The 13,518-nt window shown below is 37.0% G+C and overlaps 1 protein-coding gene across 2 annotated transcripts in view; it reads left to right on the plus strand.

The window, feature by feature from the left end:
- The window catches only part of ZFAND3 (zinc finger AN1-type containing 3), a 325,101-nt gene that overhangs the window by 241,011 nt on the left and 70,572 nt on the right, over positions 1–13,518 (plus strand). For both annotated transcript variants that reach the window (XM_060615387.2, XM_078446876.1), the window contains exon 3: positions 6,919–7,101. In XM_060615387.2, the coding sequence (XP_060471370.1) occupies positions 6,919–7,101 (183 nt within the window). The remainder of the gene's footprint in view (positions 1–6,918; positions 7,102–13,518) is intronic.

Raw genomic sequence — 13,518 nt, forward strand, 5'->3', positions numbered from 1 at the left:
AACAAAGTTTAAATGAACCTAGCCATATTGAGTAGATCACTGTTTTCCCCATAAGATCCAAAGTTTTAAGTTTTTAAGGTGTTAATAGTAATCTGTCCTTGGTTCTTGCTAGTTTTTGTTCCAACGAGTTTGTTTTTTGCTGAGGCTTTTAAACGCAGGTTAACATCCAACTAGGAGAATTTTTTTTTTAGGATTTTAATCAGAAGGCTAAAACTGGTTTATGAATTGGCTAATGGATAATGGGTTTGTAGCTTTTAAAAATAAGGCATCTAAAGTTTATGATTGGGGTCGGGGTAGGAACATACAGCTTTAAAAACCTTAGAAATTACTTATGAATGGAGGCTCTAGCCTATTTAGGACATAAATTGGGGGAAGGGATGAAGAGAAGGAAAAAAAACCCTGTTCTTGTAAAGGAGTCTTTATACAATGCCTTCCATGAACTGAACTTTTAAGATTATTGAATTTTTATTTGCAACGTTTCCACTTTAATTGGCTATTTGAAACATGAAGCATGTTACGGTGTGAAATGCTACAATAAAGCTTTCAGTGGGAAAATGGAATTGTAACCTGTAATCTGTAGATCTATAATCTACAGTCAGGTGGAGTTTGGAGACTGGGAATGGGATGTGGGAACTGGAAAAGTAACCCCTGCAGTTTGCAAGCTGTTGCATTTTGGCAAGCTGGGCAGTGGTTGCTTCACTGTTGTTGGCTGTAGTGGGAAGAGTATGGACATTAGAGTCACATAAACCTGGGTCTCAAAACCCTAGCTCCAGCACTTGTTAGGAACAGGCAGATCTCCCACCCTTGCCATGCCCCACTGTCCTCTGTTAAAGTGTAAGGATGGCATCTACTGCCCAGGTTATTTTGAGGATTAAATGAGAAAATGAACAGAAGGCCTCTGACAGAGTGCCTTGCTCATAGTAGGCACTTAAATCGTAGTTCCTCCTTCACCACCAATTTGATTTTCTTTATACCCAGCTTTAGTATCTATAATAATGATACAGAAGCCTTATTAGTGGCCATATAAACTTAGTGAGTTAGAACAAATGCAGTGGAATCTCTCATTTCTACTAATTAATTATGAAAATAGAAATTCATGGGTACTGAGTACATCATCTTTCAGAAATGCTAATCCAGGTGATTTTAGGAGTGCCCTTGAAGACACACAAAGTAGTTTGTGAGAGGTTTGAAATGACAATGGATAAATAATTTTAAATGTAATCCAGCGATGGGTTTTTCTACAGGAAAACATTTGGCCACTTATCATTCAGTTAGTATTTATTGAGCAGTGTTTTTATCCTGGGGCCATATATTGTGGGATACTGAACAGAAGATTCTTAACGTACCATAGTAGGTCTTGTGCTGTGGGAAATCACAGGGTATTGTGCCAAGAGAATTTGATATTTTGTACCAAATGTTTTAAAAATGCACTTTCTCTCCTACCCAGTTGTTCTGCTTGTAGCAATATAACCTGAGGAAGTTCAATGGAATCTTACTTATAATAGTGAAAAATTGGTAACTGCACAGATACAACAATAGTGAATTGGTTTAATTGCATACCCAGGAGTGATCACACATGTCTGTATGTGACAAAAAATATTCATGATATATTGCTAAGAGCAAAAAGTAGGTTAAGAAGAGGGTTAAAAAAAAGGAATTTATTATCAAAGAAAGTAAGTTTAGTGAAATCTTTTCTGAATCACTGTTGTGTATTCTCTGCCTTAAAGAAATTGTTCAAAAAGTTGTCCTAATCTGGAAGTGGGATGGGAGTTAAAGGAGCTAAGCCGCTTACCAAATCTGTATAGTACATTGGATATACAAACCAAAGGTAAGTTTTGAGTAATAATCAGATAAAGTATAGTCCCAGCGAGGCTGCTCAGGTGAATGGGCTTGTCAGCAGAGCAGGGCGAGGTGTTGTTACAATGTTCTCAGTCTTTTGAGGTACACTTTCTAATAAGATTGACTTGTGAAAGAAAGCATTGCAAAAGCAATGGGAAAAAATATGTCCAGTGAGTATATGGGCAAGTAGTCTCAGGGACTATATTGGCCATTTTGGCTCAGCTGGTACCAGTAGGTCATTTTCTCTTGTGGAAACATCCCATTTCTAGATATTTCAGATTCTAAGAGTTACCTTCATTGAGAAATTATTTTTCCTTTTAGTTGATAATAAGTTAAGCTGCCAGGATCTTGGCTTCTTTTCACTTCTGCACAGCAATCCTATTAATCCAAAGGTTTTTACTTGAGTTTTACAAAACTATTTTGGAAAACTTTATTTACATTCACCAAGCTTACACCTTCGGATATACAATTAACTCTACCAATTTACAATAATAGGTAATTATTCCTTTTTTTTTTTTTTCCTCATAGAAGTTGATAAGCTCGGAGTTTTCTGGTTTTCCCATTTATATGAGAACTGTACAACAAATGGAACAAGGCTTTACTGTGGCTGGATCAAATGAAGTGACTATTTCTTCACCTTTTCCACACTGCTTTTCAGAGTAGAGTGATGAAAGGCAGTCTCTCTGCCTGCTTTGTTCACTTTTTTACATGTGGTGCAGATCTGCTCCCCTTCAACCTTGGAATAGACTTCTGGGATTTTTTTTTTTTCCTTTCTGTGTTTGTTTGTTTGTCAGTTGTCAGAAGTTGGATACCAAAAGATTCAGAAAGAAAGGAACAAGAGAGTAGGAACTAAGATGCAAATGTCAGGGCTAAAAGGAAAAGAGAATTCATGATCTTTCTATAAACTGGGAAAATACCTTTTATTTTTAATGGCTAGCATTTGTTGAGTACCCATGTGCTAGTTACTTTATGCACATTATCTTATTTAATCCACACTATTGTGAGAGGAAGAAATAATTCCCTCCTTTTGTTTTACAGACAAGGCCCCAAAAGATTAAACAGTTTTCTTTTAGCCATGTGTCCATTAAATAGCAAAGTTAGGATTTGAATCCAGGTCCAACTTTAAAGTTCTTTGTAGTATATAAGCTGCTCATATTGGCCCGAGAGTTAGAAAACTCTTAGGATTTAGCTCTGTGAGTTTCTGGTGACTTGAATTAGCTTTCTTGGCCCTTGCTTTCTTCTTTATCTGTAAGATGAGAGGATTGGGCTGGATCTTTAAAGTTAATTCTGACTGTAAAATTATTTGATTTCTGGGCTCTTTTTTGAATCCGATCAGAGAATGTGTAGAGATTCTGCTAGCTCTCTTGTGTGTAGCCAGTTTGGTTTGTAATGATTTTTTTTTTCACCTGATCATCCTGTGGAGGTGCAGAAAAGTCATCATGGGAGAATGGGTTAAAAGAAGGCACATTGTGTCAACTGAAGATTCACAAAAGAAAACTTAAAAGTACTTGAGCATGGAAAGCCTGGGCTGGAGATTTGTGTGGGTGGGACCTGGTTATTGTCTGTGGACACCAATTTCATTTACCCTTAAGTGTTATTGTGCTTGAGTGAGTGAGTTTGTGTGTCTGTCTCCAGACATTGGGGATTGTGCTAGATGGTATAATGATGACTTAGTTCTTTTAGGGCCTTGTAACATTTCCAATTAAATGGTAGAGATGGTTATAGGAGGGACACGATGATTATTGACATAAGAGAGCTAATGAGATGACATGACATAAAGAAGCATCATTGTTACATTATTATAGTATTTTTATTCCATTTTTATGGTACCTTTTCCTCTAAAGGTGCTGTACAAATAACATTGAGGTAATAAGCCATTTTAAAATGCCAAAACACTGAAGAATGAGGAAGTAGCTAGGAGAAATAAATATACAGAAAAGAAGCAATAGAGGCTTTAGATCACTAATCAGCACAAAGATTAGTGATTCTTTGGCTAAATCCCTTGCACTCAACATGGGTTCTGTGAATCATTAGGGACTTGACATGGAGGTCTTTTTTTGAGCCAAACTAGTGCTCATCATTTTACATCCTGTGGTTGTGATTAAAGACCATGGATGGGTTTTAGTGTCAGATGGACCTGTATTTAATTCCTGGTCTTGCTACTTAGTAACTTTAACTTGGAACAAATAACCTAAACTTTCTCAGCCTCAGTTTCTTTATCAGTGAAGTGGTATATGACTATATAATTATACTTCCCTTGTTAGGGTTGTCATGAGAATTGATGTACATGAGTTATACGCATAAAACATTTAGTTCATTGCCTGGCACATGGTATGCACAACATAAGTAATAGCTCAGTACATGTTAAAACAGTGATTCTGATGAGGTGATAAGAGCGTAATAGTAGTTTCTCTGTGGTTTAAAAGGTAAAGCAATGTAGAGTTGTCGGGATCTTCTTTTCCTTCTCTGAATTGATAAAGTATAATATGTAGTTTATAGACTAGCATTAGATTTTTAAATGAAAAATACAGAGACTGTACCTAATAGTCTTAAGTTACATACCCAACACCAACTTGGAGAAATGAAAAATTACAGATAGAATTGAAGATCTCTGTTCCTCTTTGCCCTCCCTTTCCCCCCACCCCAGACATAACCATTATTCTGAATTTGGTGTATCATCCCCATACATGTCATTATATTGTAATTATGTATCAATAAACAATATATGGTATTTTTACATATTATAAATTTTTATATAAATATTATACTATATATATCCCTCCATAGCTTTTCTCACTCAACATTGTTTTTGTTGTATTTGTAGTATTATCCATTAATTTTAACTGCCCTCTAGCATTCCCTTATGCATAAATTTTATTTTAATCTGTTCTGTCAGTGTACACTATTCCTATTATTTTTGCATACCTCTCACCTTCACATCCCCCCTCCCTCAACCTAAGAAGTAACCACTAGCCTGAATTGTATTAATTATTTTTTAATGGTTTAAACATACATATTTCTAGGGGCGCCGGGGTGGCTCAGGTGGTTGAGCTTCTGACTTCAGCTCAGGTCATGATCTCATAGTACGTGGGTTTGAGCCCCACATCATGTTCTATGCTGGCAGCTAAGAGCCTGGAGCCTGCTTCATATTCTGTGTCTCTCTCTCTCTGTCTCTCTCTCTGCCCCTCCCCCGCTTGAGCTCTCTCACTCTCTTTCTCTCTCTCTCAAAAATAAATAAACATTAAAAAAATTTTTGAACATACAAATTCTAAATAATATATTGAGTTTTGACTCTTTTTAAGGTTTACATAAGCACAATCTTACTGTGTTATTTAGTGACTTGTTTTTTTCTTTTCAGCGCTATGATTTTGAGATTCATTCCTGCTGATGTGTGTAGCAGTCATTTTCACAATATACATTATTCCTTTATATGAATTTAGTATGGTTTATGGACCTTCAGGTTGTTTCTGACATTTTGGTATTGCAAACAATATATAATTAACATTCTTATACATGTGCGTTGACATTGTACATGTGTGTTAGACATAGATCTAGGTGTGAAATGACTGAGGTATAATGTTATGTACATGTTTATCTTTACTGGATGTTGATGAGTAGTAATTTCTTTATCATTTATTTATAAGTATTTTCTGATTTCTGATTTGACCCATGAGTTTACTTTAAATTTTTAATAAAATATTAAAAATTTTTCAAATACAGAATTTTTTATCAGAATCTAATTTACTTGCTCAGTGATCAGCTAATAATGCTTTTATCTTACTAATTCTTTGGCATCTGTTAAGACTTCTGCTTTATAGGTTAATGTGTGATCAGCATTTAGCCAGGTATAGCCGTTTTTATAAATATTCCTCATATGTTTGAAAATAATTTATTATCTTATTGTTGAGTATATGAGTTTATGCTTATTAATCCTCTTTAATTTTACTAATTATTTTGGCTTAGACAGATATATTAAAATCTTCCCATTATGATAGTAAATTTGTCAGGTTCCCATAAATAGAATCATTTTTGCTTTATATATTTTGAGGCTTTGTTATTAGGTACATACAGGTTTAGAATTGTTTTATCTTCCTGGTAAATTCTTTGCTTTTAAACTTTTTTTTTTTTTTTTTAACTATTCTATAATCCTCTTTTTTTCTCTAGTTTTTGTTTTGTTTTTTTGCCTTAGTCTACATTTTCTGATAGTACTGTGGCTATAACTGGCTTTTTAATCATGTATCTTTGCTGGTATTATTATAATGTACTTTAGAATTTTCTTTATACTCATGTTCATGTTTCTAGTGTGTCTCATAAACTACATAAAACAGGATTTTGTTTATTCAATCTGAATATTTTCTTAGTTTAGTCAGTTTACAGTTATTACCATTACTAATATATTTGTACTTATCTCTACAATCTTATTATGTGTTTTCTGTTTACCCTGTTTTTTTTCTGTGCTCATTTTTTCCTTTTTACCTGTCCTGTCTTGATTTGAATAACTTTTTTTAAATCTCTTTATCTATGTGTCTAATTATATACCTGTCTATCTATTTATTATTTTAGAGAGCAAGCTTGAGCTGAGGAGAGGGGCAGAGGGTGAGAGGGAGAGAATTTTAAGCAGGCCCTAGGCTCAGCACAGAGCTGACACGGGGCTCAATCCCACAACACTGGGATTGTGACCTGAGTTGAAATCAAGAGTTGGACGTTCAAACTACTGAGCCACCCAGGTGCCCCTGAGTAACTTTTCTTTATTTATTTTTCCCTTCTACTGATTACTCCTAAAATTTTAATTTGTATTTGGCTTTGTAAACTCTTACATTAAAATTGGTATGTCTACCATTTCTCTGAACAATACATGGACCTTGGAAAGTTTTAACTCCAGTTATCCTCTGTCAGTGAAGGGCTTATATGGTATATGTTTTTGATCCGTTTTTTTACTTCCGTTTTTTTTTTTTATCACCAAGTGTATTATTGCTGCTGTGTCATTTAATTTTTATTTTTGTACTTTTATTGTCTTCTAATTCCCAAGGAAATTGTGAACTCCTTAATTAAGCTGGTTATATCACTCTTTTTCTTCAGATTTTCAAAAGAAACAACCAGACGATGATTCTGCTCCAAGTACCAGTAACAGCCAATCAGATTTGTTTTCTGAAGAGACCACCAGTGACAACAACAATACCTCGATAACCACGCCAACTCTTAGTCCCAGCCAGCAGCCGCTTCCGACAGAACTGAATGTAACTTCACCAAGTAAAGAGGAGTGTAAGTGCCCAGATCCTGTGAAGTGGTAGAGAAAGCAGCCCAAGAATCATATCATGAGCTTCTTGGTAATGCCTTGTCTAGAAAACAAGATAGCAGCTTTTCTAATTCAAGATAAAGTTTTGACATGTAGGCCCAATTCAACAAGTTAAGAGAATATGTCTTAGCTGTTCTGTAGAGCTTAAGGTCTTTTTTAAAAGATAGTCTTCTGTGTTAACTGTCAAGTACGAAGTTTCGAACCAGTCTAGCTAGGGTAGTGGTTCTCAATCCTGGCTGCAAAACAGAACCCACTAGAGATTTAAAAAAGAAAAAAAAAAAACAATTTTAGTTTTCAGCCCCATTCCCTGAGTCTAATTTTATTGACCTAGAGGGAGGCCCAGGGATCTGTTTCTGTTTTTTTTTTTTGTTTTTTTTGTTTTTTGTGTTTTTTTGCTTTGTTTTGTTTTTAACTTTGCAGAGGATCCTAATGTGTGCTAATTGATGAGAACCACTGGTCTAGAGAACTTCTAATTTAGGAACCTTGGATCGAAAACTTACCTATGTCACTAACTGGGCCTTGAATGTTTCTAGGCAATTAACTGAGATAGTAACTTCATAGAACATAGGATATTTGAAGAGAGTAGGAAGTGGTTTCTGTTCTTCTATAAGTCCTCAATGGTAGAATACTATTGTTATTATATATGTGATATGGAAGTCCATTGTCCACTTAAATTTTTAAATGCTTTAACCATCTTCTTTAGGACACAACTTATAACCATATGTGTTGAAAATTTTAGGCACATTTTGACATAGCAGTTTTTGCCTTTTAAAAGCTTTAATAACAGGTTGAAGTTTGCTGTTTCAGAGTTAATGAGCATATAGAAATCCTTGGAATATGGTAGGTTAGAGTGTTCTGTCTAACTTTGGAAAGATAAGCAGAGAACAAATGATCATAAGCCAGTGTACTAGGTAAAATTGAGAATATAATAGTAAGGAAGACCATTGTCTGTGTCTTCAGAGAATTTACTTATTAGAGGAAATTAAATATATTTGTTATATCAGTGGTTCTCAACCAGGAGTAATTTTGCCACCCACCCCCCGCCACCACTGCAGCTGAACATCCTACACTGCACAGGACAGCTCTCCACAGCAAGGAGTTATCCAGCCTGACATGTCAGTAATGCCAGTGTTGATAAACCCTGATACCTGGTTTTATGTGCCCATTTTAATGATTCTTCTTATGTATTAAAGACCGTGACTCTTGAAGAAGGGTGTTGGTTTACTGGAGAAAGTGGTCTTGAAATAGACACAGATGGTGAAAAGACATTCTAGACAGAGTAGGATGAGCTGTGCAGAAAAGCTACATAGGGTTTTATACTGGCAAGTGACCCCTAGGACAAGGTTGGAAAGGTAGATGATGGTCAAGTCATAAATGCCCAGCTAAGCTATTTGGATGTTATATGATAGTCATGTTTTTGAGCAAAGAAAGTAATATTATTACAGTTCTTTTGGAGAAGTAACCCTGAAAATGGGAAGGGTTATACTAGAATAGTATTGCAGAGAAAGAATTTTTTAAATACTGTAACTTATTGAATAGAGGCCCAGGGGAAGGTGTAGAAATCATTTAAGAGGAGGGAAGAAGAAAGCATTAAAATAGTAGTAGTAATGTTAAGGCAATGGGTTTTATTTTGTTATTAAAAATCTATTTGTGTCATGTACTTATTGAGAAACACTGATAAAAGGTATGACCCCTTGTCTCAGAAAAATACATACTATCCAATTTTGAATAAAAAATTTTTTTTTTAACAATTTTTTTTTCAACGTTTTTTATTTATTTTTTGGGACAGAGAGAGACAGAGCATGAACGGGGGAGGGGCAGAGAGAGGGAGACACAGAATCGGAAACAGGCTCCAGGCTCCGAGCCATCAGCCCAGAGCCTGACGCGGGGCTCGAACTCACGGACCGCGAGATCGTGACCTGGCTGAAGTCGGACGCTTAACCGACTGCGCCACCCAGGCGCCCCGAATAAAAATTTTTTAAGCTCAATGTAGCCTTTAGGTGAAGAATTCCTTGTCTAAGGGAAAGATTGGAGCTGGCCAGGATCTTACCTGATTGGATTCATACATACCAGGATTAGACCACAAAAAACAGCTTGAGCAGCCAAGTTGTGTGCAAGAGGAAGATAATAATAGCTATCATTTATTGAGCACTTTATGTGCAAGATAGTGTTCTGTATGTTTTGCATATTTTCTCTCTTATTCTTCATGATAATCCAGTACAGTAGATACTATCATTATCCCTATCCTGCAGATGAGGAAATAGGTACAAAGAGGTCAGGTAATTTGCCTGTGGTCACAAACAACTAGATACTAGAACCAGGATTCAAATTTAGACATTTGGCTTCAGAATCCATACTTTTGATTAGTTAATTCACAATGGGAAACATAATTACCACAGAGAATAGAAATTTTCATGTTGGCAAGATCAGCACTTTGTCTCTCTATAATTAAGGTATGTGGAAACTCAAATTATAACCAAAAGTTACTTTGTTAATTCATCATGAAAAATCCTGTAACAGAGATTGGAAATAAAAATTTATACATATGACTAAAAGATTTTCTCTGGAGGCAGACCTTTCTGGAAAGCCAACCAAACAAGGATTTAATATAGCAAATGGCAAAGTATGGCCTCAGTAAGTGGAATTAAAATGAAGTGAATTTTTAATTGAGTCCAGCAGATTGTGAGGTACACTCTAACTACATACAGGGAAGGTGTTGCATTCAATGCAAGATTACATCTTCATACCCTTTTCTCCTTTCTCTGCCTGGGCTTACACCCACCCTGAGCTCTGGAGCCCTTAGGACACAACACTTCCTGTGTTTCCATAACTTGCAATTCTGGGCCATTGTACACTGCCATGTTTTTTCTTGTGATAAATAAATACCTTCCATCTGAGTAAAGGTGTCTAGTTCTACTAGCTTCAGATCCATTCTTTCTGATGACATTACTGTTTTGAACCATTTTGTGTTTGAGTTAAACTCTCTGAAACAAATCTCATTTCCTAACTCTTATGAGGCTCATTGTTGTAGTTCTCAGGTTTTTATAGATATGAGGAATTGAGGTTTGCTAATCTGAGACATGATGATGACTTTCATGTTCAAGTGGGCAGTTTGAGTTGGAGCTCAGGAGAAGGGGAAGTCAGAGTGAGCTTCAAACACTTGGGAGATGATAGTTGAAGCCTTAATGGTTAAATGAGATTGGCAAAGATGAGAGCAATTAAAAGCAGTGAGAATAGAACCTTGAGAGTGAAATCAAGACAGAGTAGGAAACTGAAGAAGTCAGAGAAGAGGAGAATGATAATTGGTAAGGTCACAGAAGCCAAGGAACAAATTTCAACTTATGATGTGGTCTTTCATAATAATAGTGAAAATATGGCTTAGTCAGTTAAGCGTCAGACTCTTGATTTGGGCTCAGGTCATGGTCTACAGTTCGTGGGATTAGTTCGTGGGATTGAGCCCCACATGTAGCCTACTTGAGATGGTTTCTCTCTCTCCCTCTCTCTGCCCTGCCCCTCTGTTTGCACATGTGCACTCTCTCAAAATAAATAAACTTAAAAAATAATGAAAATGTAAGGTCACATTTATGAAGTGTCTGCTGTATTCTAAGCACTCTTCTAAGCTCTTTACATGTAGTAATATTTAATTTTCACAGGATCTTATGAGGTAGGTGCTTTTATTACTCTTGTATTTACAGACGAGGAAGGTAAAGAGTAGAGAGGTTCAGTAACTTCAGTCCAAAGTTACAGAGCTTCTGCTTCTCAATATAGTTTATGTTCCAGCCCACTAATTTGGCTCCAAAGCAAGTGTTTGCAAGCACCCACAATAGCTTGTTGCCTCATCATTGTTAAAATGCTGTAGAAAGTGTCAGCTGACCAGAGACACTTGGTTTTGATGATCTTGAGACTGATTACCTAAGTATAAGCTATTTAATCATCTTTTTCAGTGGCTTGTATATTCATTTAGCAATCTTTGCTGAGAGCCTACTAAATGTGAGGTACTAGGTTAAGTGCTGGCTACAGAAATGAGTAAGGTTAGGTCTCTATCCCCCAAGGAGGTCACCTTTTCAAATATATATGCTACTCCCTGAGATTCTGGCTTATTCTCCCAAATGGGTTCAGAAGAATTTGGGGTGTCAGGGAGGCAGCAGCATGAACAGTGGTCAGTAAGCAGGTTATTTGTAAAAGCTTTCTCAGGTGGGTGTTGCTACCTCAACAAGATTGAAAACTATGTGTGCCTGGTTTGTGGGTGGGGGATATAGGGATGAAGAAACTAAGGAAGTTTGTTAAAGTGTTAGGGTAGATGCATTGTAAGTCAACATGAGATAATTATGGTGGTTGCCAAGTAGCAGTGAAGACCCAGGTGAGAGTAGACAGCCTGATCGATAGGCACCTTAGAGATTTCTGCAGCTATGCTGTACTGTAGAAGCAGGGTGGAGGGAGCAGAGGAAGGGGATTACTTCTGTTGATCTTTCAGCAACCTCAAGGGACCAGAATTTCATCTGTTGGCCCTTCGTAGCTTCTCTTATATAGAGGTAAAGAGATGTGGGGTGTGGGAGTTGCTGGGAAATGGGTTTGTGTTGCAGATCCGAGTACTACGTACTTTGTTAACTATACAGTAATTGTGGGTCTACTGTTACTATGTAGAACTGGAAGTGTAGTGTATTCTTCAGGACTTGTGGAAAGTTTTTATTTGTCTGTAATAATCAAGAGAATGGGTATTATTTATATCTGCTTTTTTACTTCCCACTGTGAAATGAATATAGGACAAGAAATGAAATATATGTGGTGAGCGTCTGGGTGCATTAGTGCTGTTCTAAAAAGACTGCAGATAGGGTAAGAACTACTGACAAGCATGTAAAGCAAAGAAGCAGGGCAGATTTTTATCCAGAAGAATTTCTTAAAACCTGACTGAATGTCAAATAACACAGATATCCAAAAGCTCCAGATAAAGTTTGTGATTTTTGTCTGAACACTCACATACCTCTTCCTCTCCCTTTGTTGTGTGACTACAGAACAGTCTGTGGAACTTTTAAGCCATTAGAAACTTGTTTAAAAAAGCAGTGTAAACAAAACTCAAAGAGTGACCAAAGGACTTGTCACAGTATTTAAATGCTATAACAATGGTAACAGCTAGCTCTGGACTCCTCAAGTACCAGGCACTATTCCAAATACTTTATCTGCAGTAACCTACTTTATCTTCATAATTACCCTGTATGGTAGAGATTGTAACCATATCTGTTTCACAGGTGTGGAGGTGGAGGCACAGGATGATGGTTCAGTATCTTACCCAAGATCACAGTAGCCTGATTCTGGCATCACACCATAACTTCCTGCCTCTGTGGTGATTTATGGTATAAAGGACATTGCGTGCAAATGTAAACTACAGAGGAAGGAATGTTGCATAAACATTTAACAAGAGCAAAATAACCTTTCTTCTGCTTTTGCTACTTATTCGCTGTTTTCCCAATTTCCAGGGTTTTCATAGAGGAGATGAAGTGTGATTTGTACTTCTGTTTCTTGACCCAACTTTTTTTTTTTTTTAATGTTTATTTTGAGAGAGAATGGGAGCAAGAGAGAGGGGGAAGGGTAGAGAGAGAGAGAGAGAGGAAGAGAGAATCCCAAGCAGGTTCTACACTGTCAGCACAGAGCCGTAGGCAGGACCTAATCTCACAAACTGTGAGATCATGTCCTGAGCCAAGATCAGGAGTTGGATGTTCAACCAGCTGAACCACCCAGGCGCCCCTTGACCCAGCTTTTTTTTTTTTTTTTTTTTTTTTTTTTAATTTTTTTATTTTTGGGACAGAGAGAGACAGAGCATGAACGGGGGAGGGGCAGAGAGAGAGGGAGACACAGAATCGGAAACAGGCTCCAGGCTCCGAGCCATCAGCCCAGAGCCTGACGCGGGGCTTGAACTCACGGACCGCGAGATCGTGACCTGGCTGAAGTCGGACGCTTAACCGACTGCGCCACCCAGGCGCCCCTTGACCCAGCTTTTAAAGGGAGAAAGGATAATATCAGGTTGTAGATAGAAAACACCGGAACCAGTTGTTTTATTTTTAAATGAGGGGCATATTGACTGGTCACCTTAAGTCAGGGTCTTATCAGATAGGGCTTAAAAGATGAAAAAATGTCCTTTTCTTTCTCTGTCTTATAAATCAGCTTTCTTGTTATCCTGAGCATGTCACAGGTAGACCTGTTTAGGAGACTTCTGATGTGCGTACCTACCTAGGTTTTGGGTTTTGTTTTTTTTTCCCCAGGCCCACTACATACTGGATAGAAAAAGAGGTGTTGGAGGAGATTTGGCTGGTCTGTTTCTTTCAAGGCAAGAGAGGAAGAGAACTGATACTCAAACAGTTGAAATCCATACCTAGGAAAGAGTGATG

Source organism: Panthera onca, chromosome B2, assembly GCF_046562875.1.
Source record: "Panthera onca isolate mPanOnc1 chromosome B2, mPanOnc1 haplotype 2, whole genome shotgun sequence".
Lineage (NCBI taxonomy): Eukaryota > Metazoa > Chordata > Mammalia > Carnivora > Felidae > Panthera > Panthera onca.